Below are 26,400 nucleotides of genomic sequence, written 5' to 3'. Positions count from 1 at the left end.
CTTATGGAATCTGACTGCATTCTGGCTCAAAGTTGTAAAGACTGAAAATTCTCTGCCCTCTCATAGAATCATAAACTGATAGTCAGACATTTAGTATTTTTGTCTAGTGGTCCTCAATGTATATCTACGTCATTGTTTTTCACATTTTTATTCAGGTTTGAAAGGTTCAGAACTGGACAAAATACCACTAATCGGGTGAGTACAATTCAACTCCTTGGAGTAAAGCCACCTTATCTAGTTTGAGTTGCTACAGACACATGGTAAATATCTCAGATTAAAGATAGATGACATTTCGTGTGTGTTGCTTGAAGTGTGAAGCACAGTTGTGCTGTACAATATAGGCCTTGTGGATCCTGGAACACTGATTTATGGTAATTGGCAAAAGAAATCTGGCAAGGCATAGAGCTGGTGGTTAAACCATAGAATCCTTATAATGTGCAAGCAGGCCATTTGGCCCATCGAGCCCATTCTACTCCAAACAGCATCCTACCCAGACCCACATCTCTGTACCTTAGCCCTGTAAACCTACATTTCCCTGACTATTCCACCTAGCCTGCACATCCCTGGACACTGGGTGGATTGGCCATGCTAAATTGCTTAACCTGCACATCTTTGGACTGTGGGAGGAAACAGGAGCATCTGGAGGAAACCCATGCAGACCAGAGGAAAATGTGCAAACACCACACAGACAATTACTCAAGGGTAGAATCTAACCCAGGTTCCTGGTCCTGTGAGGCAACAGTGTTAATCACTGAGCGACCACGCCGCTAAATGAAGAAATGCTTTAATGTTTATGCTGAGCTGGAAACCACAAGCAATGACGGTAGGGGAAGCAAGTTCAATAAATTTAAAAAAGAAAGACAACATCTTTTATTGAATTTTAAATGGTTGTGGAAGGGGCAGTGGATTCAGCATAGAAGTGCTGAATAGATCCTCCCGTGCTGTATGACTTCCATTCCACTGGCAGTCAATAATGCTTAACATTTCAATCAACTCTTCTATCCTCCTTTAAGATTAGATTAGGTTCCCCACAGTGTGGAAACTGGCCACTTTGGCCCAACAAGTCCACACCGACCCTCTGAAGAATAACCCACCCAGACCTATTCTCCTACATTTACTTCTGATTAATGTAACACAATGGGCAATTTAGCATGGTCAGTTTGCCTGACCTGCACACCTTTGGACTGTTTGGAGGAAACTGGAACACCTGGAGGAAACCCACAGAGATACGGAGAATGTGCAAATTCCACACGTTGAGTCACCTGAGGTGGGAATTGAACCCGGGTCCCTGGTGCTGTGAGGCAGCAGTGTTTACCACTGAGCCACCATGCAACATTGGGAGCATCCAATGTGGAAAGGTCAGCCCCCAATACCCATAGATGTAAGATCTATTTCTTCTCCACCTGCAAAGGTGCATCTTGCCAACTTGATAATATCAGAGGTCATTTTCTTGCTTGCATGGTTCCAAATATTTAGTCGCTTGCCTGTTATGGACTAGACCAAACACTCTTCATATGAATAAAGGAGATAGTCCAGACCCTAATTTTTATCTTATTTAAAGGTGAGTGTAAGATGCTGTGCTCCAGGTGAAATGCAATTGGCCACGCTACTCAGCTTTAAGCAGAGCTCACCTTATTCATGCATCAAATTTATAATAAAATCAAAAGAACGAAGAGTTGTATAACTTTGATTGTAGTGGTAATCTTTACAAAGTAAGAGATTGTTTAACTTCTAAACTGCAACTGTTCCAATATAGTAACATCCCATAAACACATCCTTGGTGAAAGCAAATTCAGTAAAATAGATTGTTTCACATGCAATTCTGGCAGCAGAGTGAGAAAATTGTGGGAGAGAGAAAAAGAGAGCTACAGCTTTTTGCTGTCACCAGGAGAGGTGTAACAGCTTCCACAGCTAACTTCAAACCCTAACAACTACTGAAAGCCTAGTTCTGTGGGAGTCTGACTCCACCCATTCATGCTGCTTCTATTGTTCTAACTTTTTTTTTTAAAATACTGAAGGCCTCACAAGCTGTTTACTTTATTGGCTTTGGGTAGACAGCTTGGTACCTCAGTCTCAACCTCCCTTCACTTGTATGAAAAAAAGGACAAAATGCACCTCTTATAGCCATCATATCGTTACATCTCTCTCCTTTAAAAAAAAAAGCTGAACCTACAATATACAAATCCTCATTTTTAAAAACCTTTTGTCTTACACTATTAGTACACTACAATACGTATACTTAGACTCGAAGAATGCATACATTCAACACTATGGTCCATTTCAATCGACCACTTCTGCCACTGAATATCTTTTGTCTTCCTTCACCACAATTGTCACAATGGGTCAATAATTACATTCTTAACCTATATAATATTCAAATTGAATGGCTACGTTAATAAGCTGTTTTTAAGCAGTCTGGTATTTTTATCCTTAAATTTTTCCAAAAATTTTAAGGGGTTATAATCGATATATACAATTTCTCAGATATATTACTGACAACATAAGTGTTGAAGTGTTGCAATGCCAACACCAAGCTCAAGGTTTCCCCCTCAATTGTGGAATATTTTTGTTGATGAATATTCCAACTTTTTGGGAAAATACCCAACAGATATTTCTGTTCTCTCATTTTGCAAGAGTACAGCATCAACACCCACATCATTCACAGGAATAGCCATCTGGAATAACTGTGCATAGTTATGTATGGCTCACAATGGGGCCATGATTAACACAGCTTTTAGGTTGGCAAATGCCTTCACACTTTCTTCTGTCCACTGAAATTTTATGCACTCTTTCAAGTCAGTCAGTGGAGCAACTACACAGCTAAAGTTTGGTACAAATTTTCAATAGAACTCATTCAAAACCAGGAATCTTAGTACTTCCCTCTTCGATGGCATGGGAAACTCACTAATAACCTTTTGTTTTCACATCCCGTGTAGCCATTTGTCCGTGTCCAATGACATGACCTAGAAACTTGGGCTTTTGCGCGTGAACTCTTAGCCAGGTTTATCACAAAGCCCGCCTTCCAAAGTAGAGTGAACAATTCTGATGGATGCTTCAAAAGTTCCTTCCACATGTGACTAAAAATCACCCGATCGTCTATGTACACCACACAATTGGTAATCCCGAAATGACTTTTTTGGTCAGTCTTTGAAATGTGGCTGGCGCATTCTTCGTACCAAACGATAGATTTTAAACTGCTACAGTCCATTCAGTGTCACAAAAGCCAAAACTTCCTTTGTTGCTTTGGATAAAGGTGTCTGCTAGTATCCTCTGAGTAAGTCCATCTTCGACATAGATGTTGCTTGTCCCTTCTCAATGCAGTCTTCCAAACATGGCATATCAAAGCACGGCTTATACACTTAATGGTAATTTCCTGGCGCATGTTAATGAACAAAGAGCCCTTGGAGTGAAGGTCCACAGTTCCTTGAAAGTGGAGTCGCAGGTCGCGAGGATAGTGAAGAAGGCGTTTGGTATGCTTTCCTTTATGGGTCAGAGTATTGAGCACTGGAGTTGGGAGGTCATGTTGCAGCTGTGTAGGACATTAGTTAGGTCTCTTTTGGAATATTGTGTGCAATTCTGGTCTTCCTCCTATTGGAAGGATGTTGTGAAACTTGAGAAGGTTCAGAAAGGATTTACAAGGATGTTGCCAAGATTAGAGGGTTTGAGCTATTGGGAGAGGCTGAATAGGCTGCGGCTGTTTTCCCTAAGGCTGAGGGGGGTGACTTAGAATTTTATAAGATCATGAGGGGCATGGCTAGAGTAGATGGACAAGGTCTTCTCTCTGGGGTGGTGGAGTCCAGAACTAGAGGGCATAGGTTTAGGGTGTGAGGGGAAAGATTTAAACAGGACCTAAGGGGCAAATGTTTCATGCAAAGGGTGATGCATGGATGGAATGAATTGCCAGAGGATGTGTTGGAAGCTGGTGCAATTACATCATTTAAAAGGCATCTGGAAGGGTATATGAATAGGAAGGGTTTAAAGGGATACCAGCCAAGTGCTGGCAAATGGGACTAGATTAGGGTAACTGGTTGACATGGACAAGTTGGACCCAAGGATCTGTTTCCTTGCTGTACATCTCCATGACTCTATGCATTTTTAGATTAGTACTTCACAGTTTATTCCCACATAGCTCACCTGTAACAACTCTTTCAGGTCTTTGATTTTCCACTGGAAGGTAACTCATTTTTATACCAGTTTTTGACAATTTCCTCATTGTCCAGTTTAATTTGAGTAATGTCCTCTCACCACCTGCCCCAAAGCTAATTCAAACGGGCTGAATTTCGTTGACTCGTTAAGTGCATCCCTAATTGCAAAACATACAAATAGAATTCAGTTATCCCAATCCTGCAGATAGCCTTGGCTTTAGGCCCTCACCATGGTCTTTAAGGTTTGATGTCGCCATTGTAACAATCCCTATGATTCTAGATGGTACATAGTGGATTTGAATTGTTTTATTCTGAAGCTATCCATAACTTCCATGAACAACTTGGATGTAAAATGTGACCCTTGATCTAACTGTATTTCTACGGATAGTCCATATGTGGTTAAACAAAAATTGAGTAACTCTTTTACAATCCTTTTAGCTGTGATATTGTGTAATGGAATGGCCTCCAGCAATCTAGTAGGCACGTCCATTATGGTCACCAAACACTGCCCACTTTTTGTTTGAGATAGGGGTCCTATGCAATTAAGACTCTTGTAAAAGGTTCCTTAATGCAGGAATAGGTATTAAAGGTCCTGGTTTTATCACTGTCAGATGTTTTCCTATTATCTGACACATATGACATGTCCATCAAAAGTTAACTACATCCTTATGCTGTCCAGGCCAATAAAAATAATTTTTTTGTACTTTGGCTTGAGTTTTCATTACACTCAAATAGTTCATGTGCTACCTGCAACACTTCCTTTCTATAACCCACCAGTAATACAACTTGATGAACTCCTGCACATTTTGCATCTGCCTAAATATGTGATGGTCTCTATTTCCTCATCAAGACTTAATTTTTAAGATCGTAACATATTGCAATACAGACTCCTCTTCTGTATGCTTTTTGATACAAAAATCTTTATTGTGGTTAAAACACCTGAGATCTCTTGTCTCTTTCCCCCTCATGAGTTTGCTTTTTATCCTGTGATAAAATATCTTTAATATAGTCAATGAGATCGCGTTTTCCCTTACCACCTGAGGATTTCTCTTTCCCAATTTCTATCCCTCTCAGATTGAAATTGATGTCAGAAGCCAAACTTTGATTTATGAACCAACTCATAATCATCTACTATTTCCATTGCTAATCTTGAGTTTTAACACACTGATCTTCCACGAGTTCTCACTACTTCAGGAAGTGAATTTCTGAACTCTTCCAAAATAGTCAGTCTAAGAGCATCATGTGTTTGATATATTTTCAATGTTTTTATCCACCTATCAAAATTACTTTGATCCTTTCAAACTCTTTATACGTCTGACCAGTTTCCCCCCTCAGATTCTGAAAACGTTGTCTGTTGGCACTAGCTCATATGCACTTAAGATGGCTTTTTCACCTCCTCATACTACCCAGCTACCACCTCTGAAAGTGATGCAAATACCTCACCTAGCCCTACTTACAAGTTTATTTTAATCAACAACACCCACATCGTCACTAGTCATTTTGTTTGTTTAGCCATTTTCTCAAATGAAATGGAAAAATCTTCTACATCCTGCTCATCAAACTTTAGTAACTCTAGGTTGTATTTAAACAGATCCCATCAGGCTTTTGGCTAGTATGGGTTTGCTCTTCAGCACTATGCCTATTATTACACTTACTTTTCTACCTTTGTCTCTGCCATTTTAAGTCAACTTTCCTCTTTCATTACTAAGTTCAAACACTCACTTTTTTTCCCCCTCTTCTCTTTTTTTATTCCCTGTCTTCTGCTAGGGCCATCCTTTCCTTTCCTTTTTCCCTGCTTTTAATCATAATTCAAACTGTTTCATTTCCTTTTTATGTTCTGCCAGGGTAACTTTCTTTTCCTTTTTTCCCTTGCCATGTCATTAATTCAAGGTGCTTCATTTGCAATTGAATTTTAGCCATTCCAATGATTCTGAATGCATTCCAGGCAAATGTATATGTTAAGCTATTGCAGCAATTATCTCCCCTGTCCTCTCATACACAGACATCTACAACTTCTGCTTACTTGCCAATTCCAAAAGCTTTGCCTTGCTCACTTTCTGTAAACACCCGAAGGGACGACTTCCACCCTCGGGCAAAGTCTTAGCAACTGAAAGAGCCATTGTTAGATGAGGCCATTGTCCCGTTAAAACCAACCAAATACAACATCTGGGCAAAAACCCACTAAAGCTCACCACTCACTATCCTTGAGTCCAACAGTCCTAAATTCAATATGGAATTAGAGACAAGCCCCCAATTTGTTATTGACCAGACCAAACTCCCTTCAAATATATCAAGGAGATATCTAAACACCAACTTTTATCTTATTTAAAGGCAAGTGTAAAGTGCTGTGTTCCAGATATAATTTGATTGGCCACGCTCCTCGGCTTTAAGCAAAGCACACTTTATTCTAACCTTTAGTTAAAAAAAAACAAGCAAAAGAAAGAAGCATTGGTATAACTTTAACTGGATTGAAAAACTTAACAAAATAATTGTTTATTTAACCAGCAATAGATATGTAGTAACAATATAGTAAAGTTCCATAAACATACCCTTGGCAAAGGCAAATTCAGTAGTATAAATTGTCTGACATGTAATTCTAGCAGCAGAGGGAGAACATCCTAGTAAAGTGAGAATTCCAGTTTTTTTTGTAGTGGCTGAGAGATGTAACTGCAGCTAACTTCAAACCCCAATAACTACTGAAAGCTAAACTAAAACCCTAGTTCTGTGGGAGTCTGACTCCACCCATCATGCTGTTCCTATTGTTCTAACTTTAAACCCCCAAGGCCTTTACTTTATTGGCTTTGAGTACCCAGCTTGTCACCTCTGTCTTAAAACCCCTTCAAAAAAATGCCAGAATTAAACTTAAAGCCATAATATCGTCACATACCTTTTAAGAATTAATTTGTCAGTGTATGCCCTCTTGCGTTAATTTTACATTAAGCAGTCAATGTTGTAATAAATTGTTGCTTTATTTCTCTTCTCCATCACTTTCTAAAGGTGTCCAGTGGTTCAGAGAACACAGATAATTTAATCAATCTTACACCAAGCTCTCCAGCTGTTGTCACTCCAGTTACTGCCTCTAATCTTTCAACACAGTTAGCAGGGCTCAGTAAGTATTGGTTTCTTTTCATTATTAACACAGAGAATGGGTGAAAATACTGTTTTCCCCTCTGCATTTGTTTCACGGGCAGCATTACTCCTTGATACAGCATCTAGGTGATAGTTTTCTCTTTCTGAGCCAGGGCAGTATTTCGAGGAGCCATCACAGCTAAGTCTGGTTCTGTCTTATTACTACTGGTTCCAATAAGATTCACCTGTTTGGTATGTCAAATTACGGTTCTGACTAGCTAGTCTATAGTCTTCCCATGCAGAATGTGAAATCTGTTTCTGCAATTGATAGTGTTTCATCTTTGGTTATTTGAGGTTGAAACTAATTATATGCTGAATAAATTCAACATCGGTTGAAGATTGTATGAAATTTATATGTATTAATATACTTTATTCTTAAAGAAAGGTGGGTGTCAAAAGGGGCTAAAAGGTTTGGGCTTGTAGGTACAGAGTATGCTGAAGGTCAAGAAAGGAAATAGCAAACTGGGGGATTCAAACCAGCCACATATCTCCCTTCTCAGCACCAGGACATTGAATGTAGCCACCTCTGCTGTACTCCTACTAACTGAGGTCAAAAACAGACTTTGAAGCTTGACCTTCCTAGTATCTTTGGTTCAGTCCACTGCAGTGATCACTTACTGAGCTATAAGGCAGCTGTGGAACGAAGTTGGTGACTTCCAAGAAGTACAAACATAAGAAATAAAAGCAGGAATATGCCATTTGGCTTTTCATAGCTAATCCGATTATGGCTTTAACTCTACTTCCTGCATGTCCTTGATAGACTTTGACTCTTTTTTCAATCAAGAATCTGTTGAACTTGGACTGAAAAATATTCAGTGACCCAGCCTTCACTGTATTCTAGAGAATTCCACAGATCAACTGCCCTCCTGAGAAATTTCTGTGTCTCATGCTAAATGGGAGACTCCTTATTTTTCGACACTCCCATATTCTAGTTTTTCCCACACAAGCAAGCATCCTTTCAGTATCCACTTTCTCAAGGATCTTGTTTCAAAAACAAATCACCTCTCAATTCTTTTAAATTATACATGCATGACCTTACCAATCTTTCCTATAACATTCCAAGCAATCATTTGAGTTAACTTGTGCTGTAATGTTTTTTAAAATATTTATTAATGGATGTGGGTGTTGCTGACAGGCCCAAAATTTAGTGTCCATCCCTAGTTCCTCTTGAGAAGGTGGTGATGAGCTACCCTCTTGAACTACTGCACTCCATTTTCATTCAGTCGACTGTTGGGGAGGTGTTCCATGATTTTTATTCAGCAACACCAAAAGAACGCTATATATTTTATAGTGGTGAGTGGCTTGCAAGAAACATGAGGTGGTAGTATTTCCGTGTATCTGCTGACCTTTTCTTTCTTGATGATAGTGGTCACAGGTTTGGAAGGTTATTTGTAAGGAGCCTTGGTGAATTTCTGCAATGCATCTTGTAGGTGGTACGCCCAGCTGCTGCTGAGTATAAATGGTGGAGGGAGTGAGCATTTGTGGATGTCACCCAAGTAAAATGAGTTGCTTTGTTCCGGATAGTGTCAACCACCTTGTATTGTTGGAGCTGCACTTCCCCAGGCAAGTGGGGAATATTCTATCACTCTACTGACTTTTGCCTTGTCGATTCTGTACAGGATTTGGGGAGTCAGGGGATGAGTTACTTGCTGCAATACTCCTAGCTTCTGAACTGCAATTTTATGCAGCTTAGTCCAGCTCAATTTCTGATTAATGGCATAACTTCTGAGAAAGGCAAATGGGATTTCATTGTTTATTGCAGGTAAATGGAAAAAAATTTTGAAAAATTGTTGGGAATCGCAATCTTAATGTTGCGTTCGTGAATAACATATTACCATTGTCAAGGAAAGCCCATCCATGTTATAACAGTAAGGATGACAGAAAAAACCTTTACACTGATTTAAAATGTCAAATTTGATATTGCAAGGAATGGTTCAGATGAATTGCACAGTACATGAGGCTAGATAAATGTACAAGGGTGAAAAGGGTACAAGGTACTTTACTGCAGTACTGAATGTTTCTAAACTTTATTACTCAGTTGTTGGAGGCTTTGGAGTTCATTTGGTGGCCGTTCAGATTCTGATGCGTTTTATGATTTTATTTCACTGGGTATGTGTGATGTAATACAGGAGGCCACTAACTTTGGATAAGGGGCTGATCATTCAGGACTGAGATGAGGAAAAAGGTCTTCAAAGGCTTCTGAATCTTTGGAATTCCTTCACCCAATGTGTAGCTCCAATATTGAGTCTGTTTGAGGCTAAGGTAGACATATGTTGTGTCTCTCAGGGAAGTGGAGATTTTGGGAGCCAGTGGGAAAATGGAGTTGAGACTGAAAGTGATTCATGATCATACTGAATGATGTAGAATGGTCAAGGGACATGTTGACCCTTGCTCCGGTTTACTTTACTTGTGTGTTCTTATAGGTAAAAACAATGACTGCAGATGCTGGAAACCAGATTCTGGATTAGTGGCGTTGGAAAAGCGGTGCAGTTCAGACAGCATCCAAGGGGCAGTAAAATCGACGTTTCGGGCAAAAGCCCTTCATCTGGAAAAAAGGCAGAGTGTCTGAAGGGTGGGGAGATAAATGAGAGGAGGGTGGAGGCAGGAAGAAAGTGGCATAGAGAACAATAGGTGAGTAGGGGTGGGGATGGAGGTGATAGGTCAGGGAGGAGGGTGGAGTGGATAGGTGGAAAAGAAGATAGGCAGGTAGGACAAGTCATGGGGACAGTGCTGAGCTGGAAGTTTGGAACTGGGGTGAGGTGGTGGAAGGGGAAATGAGGAAACTGTTGAAGTCCATATTAATGCCCTGGGGTTGAAGTGTTCCAAGGCGGAAGATGAGGCGTTCTTCCTCCAGGCGTCGGGTGGTGAGGGAGTGGCGGTGAAGGAGGCCCAGGACCTCCATGTCCTCGGCTGAGTGGGAGGGGGAGTTGAAATGTTGGGCCACAGGGCGGTGTGGTTGATTGGTGCGGGTGTCCCAGAGATGTTCCCTAAAGCGCTCTGCTAGGAGGCGTCCAGTCTCCCCAATCTAGAGAAGACCGCATTGTGAGCAACAGATGCTGTCTGAACTGCTGTGCTTTTCCAGCACATAATCCAGAATTGTGTGTTCTTATGTCGAATGCTATGCTACATGTTAAGAGCAAATCAGCTAATCTCATTCCCCTGTCCTTTCCCCTTTAACCCTGCAAATAATTTCTCTTCAGTTGCTTTTCCAATCCTCTTTTGAAAGCACCAATTGTATCTGTCTCCAAACTGAAGCAGTCCATTCCAGATCTTTTGCCTTGTGTTGCTGTTGGTTCTTTTACTGCCGTTTTAAATCTGTCTCCTCTCGTTCTCAACCCCTTTGTCAATTAGAACAATTTCTCTCCATCTACACTCCATCCACCATGATGTTGAGTATCTGTATCAAATCTCCTCAACTTTCTCTTTTCTATCTTCTTGAAAGGAAAAACTCAGCTTCTCTCCAGTCTGTCAGTATAACCAAAGTGTCTCATCCCTGGAGCCATTCTGGTAAAACTTATCTCTCAAGTCTGTACTTTCCAGTCACACAGCCACCTTCCATTCCATGCTGTTGATGTCCTTTTTATTCCATGTGCTTCAAGCTTGTACTTTATCATTTTTTTGGACATCCTTGTATACGTCAATTGCATCAAACATCCCTGTAACCTCATCAAAGATCTCAACTGAGTGAGCCAAACATGATTCACCCTTAACTACCGGTTTTCTCTAATTAATCAAATTTTGTCTATGACAGTTAACTTCACTGAAAACTAAAATTAAACTGAATGGCTTGTAGTTATTGTGTTGATCAAGTGAGATACAGAGCAATAGGTGGTGGTTTTTGTATGGAGCACAAATGGTGGCACAGACCAGTTGGGCCACACAGCCCCTCTTTGTGATATAACACCTCTGCAATTAATTCAAATCTTTCTCTAAACTAACATTGATAGGTTAAAAGACAGTTATGATACTTTCAAACCCTAAACCAGCGTCAAGTTTCCTTTTTAAAGCTGATAACTTGATGCAGTTTTCCAAGTGCTGACATGTAGTCAGGCTTTTGAAATTACATGTGTGATAAGTGTGCCATGAGTTGGGGATTTGTGTGTTTTTAGGTATTGCGGGAGAAAGTGTGAGTGGAACACTGAAGTCTTTGGAGGACAACAACCATCCAAAAACTGACGAAGAAGAGTTCGACATGTTTGCACAGACCAGAAGCAACTCATTGGCTGACCAGCGCAAGAAGTGAGTACGAATCCATCTGGTTTATGTATTGGTCTGTTTTGTAACCTGCCATCAGTTATGGAAATTGAGGTTGAAATGTTAACAGAAAATGTGCTGTATGGATATTTAAAGCGGAAATATGAATCCACATTGCTTGGAGTGTACTAAAGCCCCCTAACAGACTGAGAGAAATAGGAGAGCAGGTATTCAAGGAAGTGTGAAAGTAGTCCGGTAGTGATAGGGGATTTCAACTTCTCCAACATTAACTGTGGCAATGAAGGGAAAGTCCTATGGTGTTTTAGGGCTACCTTAAGGCTAAAAGGATAACTGAGGGAAAGAGTAGTACCCATTAAGGACCACAGTGGTAATCTGTGCGTGAAGCCTGAGGATCTCGATAGAGTTCTAAATGAATGCTTTGTGTCAGTGTTCACTAATGAGAGGGGACAATATGGGTATAGAAATGAGGGAGAATGTCTGTGATACAATTAAGAAATTAGCTTAGACAGAGGAGGTTCTGAGCAGTCTGGCAGGCTTAAAGGTACATGAATCTCCAGGGCTGCATGAAATATACCCCAGGTTGTTGAGTGAGGCAAATGAAGAAATAGCAGGAGCACTTAAAGTATTTTCAATTCCTGTTTGGTCACAGAAGTGCTGAAGAATTAAAAGATCACCAGTGTGGTACCATTATTCAAGAAAGGAGTGAGGCAATCAACTAGAAGACTACAGGCCAGCCAGCCTGACTTCTGATGGGGAAACTATTGGGAGCAGTTCTGATGGACAGAATCTGCATTTGGAGAGGGGGGGATTAATCAAGAACACTGTGGTTTTCTTTAAGGGGTGTGTTATGTCTCACCGACTTGATTGAGTTTTCCGCAAAGGTGACAAGGTATGTAGCTTTTAATGTGGTCTACTTAGTCTTCAACAAGGCTCACTTGAGAGACTGATAGCAAAACTAAGAGCCCATGGTACCCAAGGAAATTTTGCAAATTGAATACACAGTAGGCTGAGTGGCAAAAAGTAGAGGGTGATGTTGAGGGTTGTTTTTCTGACGGAGTGACTGTGTCCATTGGTTTTGCAGTGATCACTACTGAGGCCATTGGTGTTTATGGTCATGTAAATTGAATATAGGAGGGTTGATCAGCAAGTCAATGGATGACATAAAAATTGGTGGGTGTTAAGTAGTGAGGAGGATGGTCTTAGACTACACGATATAGACCGGCTGGTGAGATGGGCTGATCAGTGGCAAATAAAATCCAATCTGGATAGATGTGAGTTGATGTACTTGGGCAGGACAAATAAGGCAAGAGAATACATAACAAATAGTAGGACCCTGGGAAGCACTGAGGATTAGAGAGACCTTGGTGTGCATGTAGACTGGTCCCTTCAGGATCAGTACTGGTGGATAAAGTGGCTAAGGAGGCAAATGATATACTTGTCTTTGTTGGTGAAGGCATAGAGTTTAAGAGCAGTGGTGTATTATTGAACTATATTAAAAAATTGGTTTGGCCACAACTAGATTACTGTCTGCAGTTCTGGAACCCACATTATAGGAGGCATGTGATAGCACTGGAGAGAGTGCAGAATAGATTTACCATGATATTGTCTGGGCTGGAAAGTTTGTTATGAAGAGAGATTAGACAGACTGGTTTTCCTTAGAGCAGAAGAGATTTGAGAGGGGACATGACTGAAATGTATAAAATTATGAGGGGCATAGTTAGGGTAGACAAGAAGAAAATTTTCCCCATGTGGAGGGATCGGTGACTTGGGGCCATAGATTTAAGGTAAGGGATAGAAGGTTAAGAGGTGATGCAAGGGAAAAATTGCTTCACCCAGAGGGTAGTGAAAATCTGTAACTCACTGCCAGCAAGGGTGTTAAGAGTCAGAAACCCTCATAACATTTATGTATTTAGCTGTGCACTTGCGATGCCAAGGCATACAAGGCTATGGACCAAATGCTGGATAATTGGATTAGAATACTTAGGAATAATTCTTTTTGACTGGTGCAGATGCGATCAAATATGTCTCTCAAAATACAACACCCCACCCCAAACACCCTCAGCACTTCATGTCAGCCACCATGTCCCAGAGCTCTTTATTTCCCCAGATGGAGATGTAGTTCCTTCACTCTTATAAGAAGTAGGCGCAACATCCCTTCAGAGAGCAGTTTTACCACTTCTTCCTTCCACAGTAACCTTAAAAAGAATACATTTCAAAACCTTAATTTCCACATTTGCTTAAATTAAATGACCTCTCAGCCATGAAGTCCAATGTACAAATTCCTTTTTCAGAACCACCTTCATTTCACTTTAGATTAAAGTGAAATTTTAAGCTCTTTCTCAAATACAAACTTTTTTACCAAGTGGAGATTTTGTCTTGAATCATGTAATTTGAGCTGATTCAAGTGCCATAAAAGCGAACACTGCATTGTCTTGATGTACTGTCATTTGGATGAGAGGTTAAACCAAGACCCTATTTGCTCTCTTTGGAAAACATGAAAGATCAAATGGTAATATTTGAAGAAGAGCAGTGAGTTATTCGTGGTGTGTGCTGTATTTTTCCCTCAGCAGTTTCTCCAAATCAATTATCTGGATACCATAGTGTTTGCAGTTTGTGAAAACGTGCAGGGCATAAGCACCAGTACTGCACCTTATTGAGAAATGGAGATCTACAGCAAAAAAAAACTCCCATCTGCACCATACAAAAGTAACCACCTAACTATTCTAATCTCTCAATCCTCTTTTATTGGTCTGGAGTGCTAAGTTCCTTGACAAATGCTCAACAGTAGAGAGATGAACACCTGGATTTTATTTTCTCTCAATTTTCTTCCTCCTTTTGGATTACACTTAAACCAGTCCTACTTTATACTCTTGTGATGGTAGCCAGTTAACTTATGCAAATTCCATGATGGTTAAGATAATATGCTTGCTAACAAAATTCCATTGATTTAACGTCAAATGCTTTAAAGTACTTGGAAATAAGTTAATTTGTTGAGCGTGTCTCAAATTTACAGTTCTTGACCATAGTATTTTCAGATGAGAGTCACATTCCTATTGAATCTTAATAATCCTAAAACAGTTTTTTTTATCCGAATGTCAGAGATGTACAGCATGGAAACAGATCCTGTCATCCAACTCGTCCATGCTGACCAGATATCATAAATTAGTCTAGTACCATTTGCCACATTTGGCCCAGATCCCCCTTCCTATTCATATACCTATTTGGATGCCTTTTAAATCTTATAATTGTACTAACCTCTACCACCACCTCTGGCAGCTCATTCCATATACGCACTACCCTCTGCATGAAAACGTTACCTTTTAGATCCCTTTTAAACTTTCCCCTCTCACCTTAAACCTATGACCTGTAGTTTTTGGTCTCCACTATCCTGGGGAAAAGACCTTGACTATTTGCCCTGTCCCCTCATAATTTTATAAACTTCCATAATGTCACCCCTCAGCCTTTGACGCTTCAGAACTAAACAGGATATGTGGGAAAACCCTAGCCTAGTCAGCCTCTCCCTATAGCTCAAATCCCTCCAATCCTGGCAATATGCTTGTAAATGTTTTCTGAACCTTTTCAAGTTTCATAACATCTTTCCTATAGCAGGGATACTAGAATTGAATGCAATATTCCAAAAGTGGCCGCACTAATGTCCTGTGTAGTCACAAGATGACCTCCTAACTCTTATACTCAGTGCACTGACCAATAAAGGCAAGTGTGCCAAGCGCTTTCTTCACCACGCTGCCTACCTTGACTTTCAAAGAACTATTCGCCTACACCCCAAGATCTTTATGTTTGGCCACATTCCCTTGAATCTTACCATTAAGTGTATATGTTCAGCCCTGATATATCCTATCAAAATGCAGCACCTCACATTTATCTAAATTCAACTCCTTGGCCCATTGGCCCATCTGAACAAGGTTCCATTGTACTCTGAGGTAACCTTCATTGTCCACTACACCACCAATTTTGGTGTCATATACATACTTACTAACTATACCTCCTATGTTCACATCCAAGTCATTTACATAAATGATGAAAAACAGTGGACCCAGCACCGATCTTGGTGGCATGCTGCTGGTCAGCCTCTGGTCTGAAAGGCAACCCTCCACCACCACACTGTCTCCTACCTTAAAGCCCATTTTGTACCCAAATGGCGAGCTATCTCTGTGTTCCATGTGATCTAACCTTACTAACTTGTCTATCATGTAAAACCTTGTTGAATGCCTTACTGAAGCCCATACAGACAATGTCCAATGCTCTGCCCTCATCAATCATCTTTGGTACTTTTTCAAAAAAAACTCAATTAAGTTCATAAGACATGATTTCCCACGGACAAAGCCATGTTGACTAACCCTAATCAGTCCTTGCCTTTCCAAATAAATGTAAATCCTGTCCCTTAGGATTCCCTCCTCATACATTTAATCGTAAGGTCTTGGGGAATGTTGCTAAACAAAGTCAGCTTGGTGTGCCGATTCACGATTCCTTGAAAGTGGAGTCACATGTAGATAGGCTGGTAAAGAAGGTATGCTTGCCTTTATTGGCAAGTGCATTGAGTATAGAAGTTGGGAGGTCAAGTTGTGACTGTATAGGACAATGGTTAGGTCACTATTGGAATGTGTATATGTAGCAGACTCTACGTGACCTGACCATTTTTTTTTTATTTGGAATCTTGCCTCAAACTATTAAGGGTCGATTACAGGCGAGTAATTTATAATGCTGTTTGCTTGACTGTGTGGAAGACTACTTTAACTTCAATTATTTTGCCTTTTCTCCTGTTCTTGGTCCCAATATCTCCCCTTCACCACAAGTTCATTTGAACATAACTTTAGGTCTTAACCAAACATGGTTTCTCTCTGGGTCTGAAAAACAGGCAGGTGTTATCTGCATCAGTGAGGTCTGATCTAGTCATTCAAAAGAGACTCATGAAATTCTGTACTGTGGAAAATGTTGGATAGATTACAGCTTTGCAATTCAACCCATCTCAGCCATCAGTCTCTGTGTAACTTAGTCATATCCTTGGTACAGGATCGTTGTTGCAGTTCAAGCAGAGCCACTAGCCAGCATTGACAAGAGGGTGCACATATAAGATCATTTGCCTTTGGCATGAGCTACAGACAGTGGTTTGGATTCCAGTGCCAATGACAGGTGGCAACTGAGCAGTTTACAGTATTACTTTTTAATGAAGGAATGTGCATATCACAAATGAAAGTAAGGAGTAAATATTTTTTCTCCTGTTATATAAAGAAAAATTCCAAGTGATCCAAAGCAAATCTAAATTGGAACTAACAATCACATAAGAGATTAAAAATTCCAATGCAAACGTCAAACAATTAGAATGACAATCCATTGCCAACATTAAATCACTAACATCAGAAAAGTGATCTGTGAACTTTAACCCTGCATGCAGACCTTTCTTAATTTCCTACTTAAATGATGGTTTTACTTTCCATTTTAAACTTGTGTGACAGCTAGGCTGAAAGAAATTGATGATATTGATCTAAATACCATAGGCTTTAGTTTAAAAGTTAGGGATAAGATGATAGTTGGTCAAAACGTTTTCTAATTCAAAGACCTGAGAGTTGTGGAATAAGTTACCAGGTGTGGCGTTTGATGGTTCAAAGGTTTGCAATTGCGGGATTCTGACCCTTTTCCAACATGCATGCTTTGTTTTCTTGTGAACAATCATCGCCATTTATAAAAAAAACGTTATCATCATCAGCCAAATGGGAAGGCTACTTCCCAGTCGGATTGTAATAGTGCAGCAGTTAGTATGGTTTATATGGCAGTGGCACAATACTGATCTAATCCAGTGGAAATGAAGTAAGCAGTTTCATACTGAATGCAACCACTGAGGAATCTGTTTTGGTCAAAAGAATTTGACTAAGAGCAGTGTAATATGTAATCATCACCATGGGCAATACAATGGTTTGGTAATTAGTACTGCTGTGCGAGGGACCCAGATTTGACTCCAGTCTGGAGACACATCTGTGTGGAGATCGCAAATTCTCCCTCTGTCTGTGTGGGTTTCCTCCCATAGTCCAAAGATGTGTAGATTAGATTGATTGATGGGCCGTGACCAGGCTAGATTGGTTAGTTGTGGGGAATGCAATGTTGCAGGGATCAGTGTAGACTTAATGGGCTGAATGACCTGCTTTCACACTGTAAGAATTCTATACCAAAGGGACTGCAGCAGTTCAAGAAGGCATCTCGCCACCATCTTCTCAATGGTAATTAAGAATGGGCAATAAATGCTGGCCAGTTAAATGTTGTGAATGAATACAAAAAAAACTGCGGTTTGCAGTGTATCAGCAGTCAGGCATGAATATTGAAGGTGATTGGGCTGCATTGTCTTGGATGGTATCAAGTGTTTTGTCAAGCTGTCTTCTTAAGATATTATTTAGTCTGGGTGGGATGTTCTTTGGAGGGTCGGTGTGGACTCGATGGGCCAAAAGGCCTGCTTTCATACTTTTTAGGATTCTATGATCAAGACAAGATGCATTTGTCATGGACCACATTGCCCAGTCGTTATTTAAGCTTCGATAAGATACTCTGATTCTAGGTGAAGTAAGGTGTGTGGATAATTAAGCGTTAACTGTAGATTGCAGAGCTCAGATAAGAAAACAGTAGAGAATCTCATGCCTTTGCTTTCTTTGAAATGCGAATGGTGGGTGGAGGGTGATAGAGAGGTTATGTCTTAACTAAATTGATGCACATGCTGAGTAACCAGTTCTTCCTAATTCTGGTACAGCATTAAGAACATAGTAACTAGTATGGGCCATTCAGTTAAGCAATAGCTAATGGATTCCACAACTCTATTTGCCCACATGAACTCCATATCCTTTACAATTCTTTCAACAAACACCTGGCGATTTCTGACTTGGAAGCGCCTGTCGTTCCCTGTAGTCTTTTAAGATAGAGAATTCCAGATTTCCATTATCCTTTGCTGCTTGATTTTCTCTCTTTTTAAGGTGATGTTGCCTTGTTCTTGATTTCCTCAATAAAGAAACACATTTCTCTGTACTTATCTCATTGGACTTATCCATTTAACATTTTGATCACTTTGATCACTGAACCATTACAGTGCAAAAGAATTGAATTGCAAAGAGAGATTGCACGGCCAGGGTATTACTGTCTTAATTACAGAAGACTGAAGAATCTGAGGTGTGTAAGATAATTAAAAAATTAATATTTAAAAAATCTATATTTCTTCTAGTCAAATTCAGCTTATGGTGAGAGAACCTTAAACTTAGAGTTTGGTTACTTGGTTGATGTCACAGAATTATAGAATCCCTTCGAAGAGGCCAGTCAGCCCATTGAGTCTGCACTGACCCTCTGAAAAGCATCCCACCCAGAACCAGTCCCCTAAACGTTCCCAAAACCCCATTTTTACCATGGCTAGTCCACCTATATTGTACATCTTTGGACTGTGGGGGGGGAGAAAGCTGGAGCACCCAACGGAAGCCCACACAGACATGGGGCGAATATGCAAACAGTCAGCTAAAGCTGGAATCAAACCCAGATCCCAGGCACTATGAAGCACCATTACTAACCAGTGAGCCACCGTGTTGCTCCAGGAAGTACTTCCATATTTACAGAATAGTAGAGATGTAGAACTCCATCTACCTTCCACCAAACCAACCTCCCCCCAAAAAAAGTTGTTAAAACCGTTGAGTCACTGTCATGGTAGGTTACTACACCAACTCCACTTTGAGTAGAGGAAATGTGGACTGGAGCTTGAGTGGAGCTCTGCTACCTATACACGACCAGTAAGACAGTGCATACTTGGGATCTTTCCACTTTTTCATCAGTTTCCCTGATGATCGAAGGCTTTTCTTTTTCTGTTTCCCTCCTCCTGTACGACTGGAATATTTGAATGTGACTTGAGAGTAGATTTTGTTTCTCTTTTCTCTTCTATGGGGGGAATGCTGATGCTGTGTAAATTCTAAATCAAGGGAGTGGAAGGCAATTACCGTTTGTCAGAGAGTCAAATATATGTAAAGAAAATGGAGCTCTTGAAGTGAAATCCTGTGCTATGCTGGGGGTTATTCATTGAAAATTTGAGCCCATACGAAATAACGAAAGCATGTGTGACAGCAGTTGTAGCTATGCAACTATTTGGCAATATCACTTAAGGCAAGATCTCTGAATTTAATCCTCGTGTGCTTGAGACTATTTTCAGACATTCTATTTTTGTTTGGAACCTATCATATGAAATTTCTTCATCCATTGCAAAGTAGTAACTCGTCCTCGGCTCTTGGTGGAGATGTGTTTAAAATTCCTGAAGCCTTTCATACCGTTTTTCCTTGTTAGTTCAATTATTGTTGCACTTTTCTTCAGCATTAAAGCCATTGTTCACAGCGGCCCATTCACCGATCCCCACTTTTTCGAAAAGTTCAACAAGAAACCCAAGCCAGTTTCTTTTAATTGGACTGGGGTGAGATGAAATGGATTTGGCTGAACACTTCGTTTAAGAACCTTTATAAACTTGGGCGAAGTTCCAGTGATAGCAGCAGCAGTGATTTTTGGTCGAGATCCTGGAATTGGTGTACTGTGTCATTTTGTTTAGGTATGTTTAGAGCAACCTGTCATATGAAAATTCTTCATACATCTCAAGGAAGTTAGCAGTGAGTTCTGAAGTCTGTGTTTCTGCATTTGTTGGTACTCAGATTGTGATGATTCCCAATGTTCATCAGTAGATTTGCATGTTCTTAATTGCATTGTTTAATGTGAAATTAGAATGTAAAAGGCAAACAACAATGCTGATGCAATTCAAAAATTGGAAGTACATGAGGTTAGAGTTGGAGAACTGTAGAGATTTTGTAGAGCAGGTGGAGGCTACACAATAGGGATGTAAATAGAAGGTAAAAATGTTGATATTTGCTATTTGTGAAATGCTTTCAAACTCTTCATTCCTGTACTCTGAATTTAAATTTGTTGCACCTTCTAAGGCTGGTTATGGGCCTGGTTAAGCAACTGTCACTTGGCTTAACTGAGAATATTGGATTTTTTTTCCAGCGTAAAGTATGAAGAACCACAGGCAATTGAAGGACTGGCAGGGGCTTTGGATACTCGACAGCAGAACACTGGAGCGGTGAGTGCTTCAAATGTATTTTCTACTCACAGCTCGTTTAATATCATAACCAATCTATGTTTCTCAATATTGGTCTATTTGTATTTTTTTGTTCTGTAATACAATGCAAGTTTTACATCATCAAAATCATTTAAGAATTTCTATAATTAAAAATAAATTATCCATTGTTTTTCAGAAATGGTTTAGACATATTTCAATTTTAGTTTTAAAATACAAAAGAAAATTGAATATTTGGAAGTATTGAAATATTCCTAAGTTTTTTTTTCTGGTGAGTAGTAATGGAGAATCATACTGGTGCCAAAGTGGTGGAATTTCAGTCTGGCTTCAGTGCCTAGACAGTGTAGTTCAGTTATGCTAGATTGAATAGAAGGAAGAGTGTGAATATGGACTGCGACTTGGCATAATTCGCAATAGTCAATTTTACGACAATAATTCTTTATGAACAGCACAGTATGATAACCAGTCTATTTTTGAAAAGAAAGTCCTATCAAATAATAATGGACGTTTTCACCAAAATGTACAGCAACGTCTCTTAATGAAAGCAAGGTTATTGTACCAGAAAAGGGCAGTGAGTAGAGAATAATTATCTAATGCAACTTGAATGTGAAATAAATCCCATTCACTTGGTTTGATTAGGGAAGTTTTCCCTTGCTATCTCCATTCTAGCTGGCAACAGTGGTGTCACATGCAGTTGGTGAGCTTGTGAAGTCAAAAATTGATTTTGCTAACATCCTGAGAATGTGAAAGGCACAATATAAATGCAAACTTTTTGTGTTGCTGCGGTCCCTCCCCCCTCTCCAGTGTTGCAATTACAGAAAACATTAATTGGTAATGTTGCAAAATAAATTCAGTTCTTAATTTTTTATAGATATTTTTGTTGAAAGAGTTTTATAAAATTTCAAAAAATTCCAATACCAAAAAACTACTCTGTGTATATAAGAAAACAACAGCACAAACAAAACAGAACTATACTCGTATGCAATAAGAAAATCAGTTAAAGACAATAATGAATAAATTAAACAGCTCAGCACAACAAAGCATTAGCTCCTGACCTCCAAGAGCATTGAGTATTGCACATACATTTATTTGAAATTCTTCCTTCAAGTGCATCAACTACGCTAAATCTAACAGCCATGGCTACACAAAGACCCTGGTTAAGATGGCAGATAAATCTACACCCAGATAGTCCAAAAAGGGCTGCCATATCCTATAAAAATTTTCAGTCTTCCAATGTACCATATTCGTAAAACCGTCCAGAAGAATATGTTCCATGATGAGCCTAAGCCAACCCGCCGGCCCCGGGGGGGTTTCAGAAATCTAACACATTAGAATATTTTTCCTTGCACAAAAAGTGAGAATATTAAAAAGTTTTTTTTTCCATGAGCATTCAGGGAAGGTATATTGGGCAGGTCCAGGAGAAGAGAGATAGAGGTCCATCTCAATCTCTGTCCCCAAGACCCCCTCTATAACGCCTGCCACAGCACTCCAATATCTATGGAGCCTGTGGCAAGACCATAAGCAATGAATACCAATACTTATTTTACACTTGGGACACAATGAAGATGCTCTCACCTTAAATTTTAAGACTCGGTCTGGGGCCAAATGGACCTTATGCAGAATTAACGGCATGTCATGGGTCCTATTACGGATTGAAATCTCAATTCTTAATTGTTAATTACGATTCATTAAACTTTGCAGCTAATTTAGAAATCCCAACACAGAAGTTTATGTTGCTGACAAAGACATACTTGTCAAAGATTTTCGTCTTGCACTCATCAAAGTAATTCATTAGATATTGATAAAGGGGAAATCAGCTCTCCTTCACTGATGGAGGCATTGCCATTGGAGAATGCAGCAGCTAGTGATGATTAACAGTTAAATGCCCAATTTTTGTTTACATTTCAAACCATGCAAGTTGACTCTGGTCATATAGGTGATAGTCATTAATTAGTTATTTTTTCAAGGCAAAGGTCTGACCAATCAGTGACTCAGAGGCAACGCTTGTGCAAATTTATCAATATTCTTCCTTTTTTTCCCTCTCCCTCCCAATTACTAGTATTTTCTAGTATTTATATTCTTGCAGATTATCCTATTGAGTGCAAGATGACAAGCTTTGACAATGGTTCTTTTTTTCTCTAAGCAATACTTAGACAATGAACCCTTTGCCAAGCTCCATAATTCTTTATGGTAATGAATTTGAGCCAGCACTCAAACAGGTAGCATGTATTTGAGGCCTGTTTATTGTTCAATCGCCATTAAGGTTGTGGAGATATAGGATCACTACTGAACCGAAGAGGTCAAAGAATAGCCCTTGTTCTGAATACTTAATTTTTTAAAATATGTAATTTGACATAAAGATTGTTTTGTAGAATGTTTAATCTTTGTTCTAACACTGAAAGGGGAGAAAGCTGACGTGAATGAAGCTGAACTAATGACAATAATGATGTAAGCGTAAACATTACTTAATCTTTTTAGGTGCTCCAGTAGTTCACTTTGGTGATTCTTGTTCACACCCTGCAAATCAACATTGTGAAGGAAGTTCTCTGGAAAAGAAACACTTCCAACTTCAGAGGTCTTCAAATAGTAGAAAGCAAAAATAATTCATTTATACAGTACCTTTTAATGTAGCAGAATCTCCTGAGCTGCTTCTTGGGAGTGTTATTGCCCAAAATTTGAGAATGACCTATAGATATCAGGATAGGCTTTAAAAAGTGTCATAAAGAAAAAGAGATTTTCAAGGTTGAGGCACAGAAACCTAGCACCAACGCTAGTGTGAAAGAAATTGAGGAATACACAAGAGACGAGGATTGGAAGAATGCACAGGTTCTGGGCTCGGGAGGGCAGCAAAATTTAGCAGAGAGGGACACGTTTGTGGAAAGATTTAGAATGCGAAGACAATATTTTGTTTTTAAATTTTGAGGCATTGTTAATCCAGGAGCCAGAGTGCATCATAGAGTACTGAGGTGATGGATGTACATGGACTTGGTCAGAGTTGGAATATATGCAGAAGAAAGTTCAACTTGTGAGCAAATTTGTGAGGCATTTTTTGGTTTTGTTTCGTATCATCTCTCCTGAAGATAAATAATAGTTGATGTAGTCCTACCAGGCCATAAAAAGGGCGTTCCCTCCTGAGGATAATCATTCTTTGAAGGGGTCCATCTCAGTGAAGATTCTGACCTCGATACTTTGGAAAAGCAGTTATTGTGAGCCTCGATATGTCGGTAAACTATCTAGCTGCTAAGAAAATCCCAACCAAGCTCAATACTGTTCTTAATCTGGCACACAAGTTCTTCCTTGGGTTTGTTCTTTAGCAAGCAGGTGTAGCAACTTCTATTATTTTCCCTCAATTATCCAGAAACTGCAGTGAATCGCATTATCCTTATTACAGAGATCTGTTAACTCAAACAGGTCTGTCTCCTTCTAAACTACATAATGCAGAGGTGACTACTTTTATAAAGAGCATGATTCACCACCAACTTAACCGAGGTAATTTTGAGATAGACAACAAATGCTGGCCTTGCTAATGACCTTCTCACCCCACGAAAGGTTTAAAAAAAAGTCCTTTGAAACACAGGTGAGTTGACTACAGATTTTAAGTTTTTAATTATATAATGATTTCTCTGAAATAGACGGAGAATATATTGAATGAGCACACAAACAGAACAACGTTAGACAACTGGATGTTAAACCAAGGAATGGTGAGAGTTCACCATATTCTCTGGCTGGTTTGTCTTCTACCCTTAGGACCTTGTGGGCTGTTTGGTGAAGGTGCAAGCAGTATTGGGTGATGACCTTGCCTGCGATGCCATTGGTAATGTCACCAATCTGCTGTTTGTTCTTTTACATTTTACATAATTTTTTTTAAAAAGCTTTTGGGCTTTAAAAACTATTGCCAAAATACTGAGATCGATAAAGCCCCTGCATTCTTGCAATTCCCCTCCCCTCCCAGAAAGAAGTACCATATTCCTGTTTTCACTTTCTTTCCCATCATGCAAAAAAGAAGCTACTTGCTGGGACACGACTAAAAAAGTGAAGAGTTCTACAGCTGATGAACTGTGTGGTAATTGCAGCAAAGAAGCAGGCCATTCAGCCCACCTGTTCTAAGCTAATGTTTGTGCATGACACCTGTCCTCCCACCCTACTTTATCCGACTCTTGCCAGTATATTGTTCCTTTCTCCTTTTGAGGTAACGTTATGTGCTTTTCACCCTAGAGAGGAAGCGTCTAAGAAACAACTCTACAGCACTATAAAGTGGTGAAATATTAATGTTACACCTCCCCACTTTCACTTATGCAGTACCCTGGGTTCTGACTACCTATTAGGCAGCATGGTGATTCAGATAGCATTACTGCCTCATAGCACCAGGGACTCTGCATGGGTTTCCTCCGGGTGCTTCGGTTTCCTTCCATAGTCCCAAGATGTGCAGGATAGATGGATTGGCCATGCTCAATTGCCTGAATATGTCCAAAGATATACAGGCTAGGTGGGTTAGTCATGCTAAATGCTGGGTTATAGATTAGGGTAGGGGGCTAGGTCTGGGTTAGGGTTATGTGGACATAATGGGCTGAATGGCCTCTTTCCGCACTGTAGTGATTGAGTTAATTTATTATTTTCTGATTGGGTAATCTGACCTGTTGAGTTTTGCCCAGTAATGATGAGGGAAGGAAGTGGGAGTCTTTCTGAATCTGAATTGCAAATGTCATTGGATAGCACAGTTGGATCTCAAATGGCTTTCAATCTTTGAGTGTACCTCTCCCATAATCAAAAGGAAAATCCAATTAAAGCAGTTCTTGTGAACAAAGTCTTTAAAAAAAACAACACTACGTGTCCAGCAGGTTTATTTGGAAGTACAAGCTTTTTGAGTGCTTCTCCTGTCAGCATCTCCACATCATATTGCATTGTAATGTCGCATCATTCTCTTTTCATTTTAAGAATAAAATTCATTCAGTTCTTTGCTGAATTCTTATTCTGGTCAGTTGATTTAAACGCAAAAATTCTTTGCATCTTCAGAGGATGAAAAGTATTTTATTGGCAGAATGAGTACTGCTAATTGTATGCATCCAGGCTGCTGACAATCCCTCAATACTGTCTGTGTCCTGGGATATTGTAACTCAATCCAAACTCTGAGTTCACAGTATTTTAAGCAAGCTTGTTTCTGCTTTCTTTTACTGGGAACAACTTATAATTTTTTAACAGAAATTTATTTCACTTAAAACAGTTGACAAAGTGCTAACATGGGACATTTGTGTTAGGACATCTGTACCTGCAGTTTCCAATCCTGAAACAGTTGTGTGGGGATGATCTTCTAGAACTGTTGGTCTTCTGTCAAATGATTGATCTATTTAAATTGTGGAAATTATTTAAAATAATTATTGTGAAATATTTAATTTTTCACTGACCTTTCTGAAATATATTTTTCCTTCCTGTGGGTGGTGGCTATGGACTATTTTCAGAATCCTAGATACGTATCAAGTCTACCAGTTTATTTTCAGATTCCAACAAAAGGAGTTCAGGGCTCCTATAAAAAGGAAGTAATTGCTGTTATTAGCGATGGACTGGGATACTTTGACATCTGATCTCTTCCTCATGATCACTGCAATGATCACTTGTGAACTGTGACCATGCTGTGCTGCTGCAATATGAGACCATCACTGTGGTCAATCTTAGCTTTTCAGATTACATCAGTGTTTGACAGGGCTCCTTTTTAAAATAAGTCAGTATCCGTATTCATTGTTAGAGGCTGTGAATCCTGTGACCACAAGATGTCAGTGTCTTTCAGACCCTCATGGTGGAGAGTTGCTGAAAAGTTTGCAC

General features: G+C 39.7%; 1 protein-coding gene across 4 annotated transcripts in view; it reads left to right on the top strand.

The window, feature by feature from the left end:
• Nucleotides 1-26,400, top strand: part of tom1 (target of myb1 membrane trafficking protein) — a 116,761-nt gene that overhangs the window by 71,608 nt on the left and 18,753 nt on the right. For 2 of the 4 annotated variants that reach the window (XM_043679946.2, XM_043679948.2), the window contains 5 exons: nt 156-195; nt 7,143-7,254; nt 11,384-11,513; nt 20,511-20,586; nt 24,216-24,284. In XM_043679946.2, coding sequence (XP_043535881.2) covers nt 156-195; nt 7,143-7,254; nt 11,384-11,513; nt 20,511-20,586; nt 24,216-24,284 — 427 coding nt within the window. The remainder of the gene's footprint in view (nt 1-155; nt 196-7,142; nt 7,255-11,383; nt 11,514-20,510; nt 20,587-24,215; nt 24,285-26,400) is intronic. The other 2 variants (XM_043679949.2, XM_043679947.2) reach the window with 1 other exon arrangement.

Source organism: Chiloscyllium plagiosum, unplaced genomic scaffold (genome assembly GCF_037043375.1).
Source record: "Chiloscyllium plagiosum isolate Xiang-an unplaced genomic scaffold, Cpla_swu_hap1 HiC_scaffold_33, whole genome shotgun sequence".
NCBI classification, from domain to species: domain Eukaryota; kingdom Metazoa; phylum Chordata; class Chondrichthyes; order Orectolobiformes; family Hemiscylliidae; genus Chiloscyllium; species Chiloscyllium plagiosum.
The sequence above is the reverse complement of the archived record's forward strand: the minus strand, read 5'-3'. Positions and strand labels throughout refer to the sequence as shown.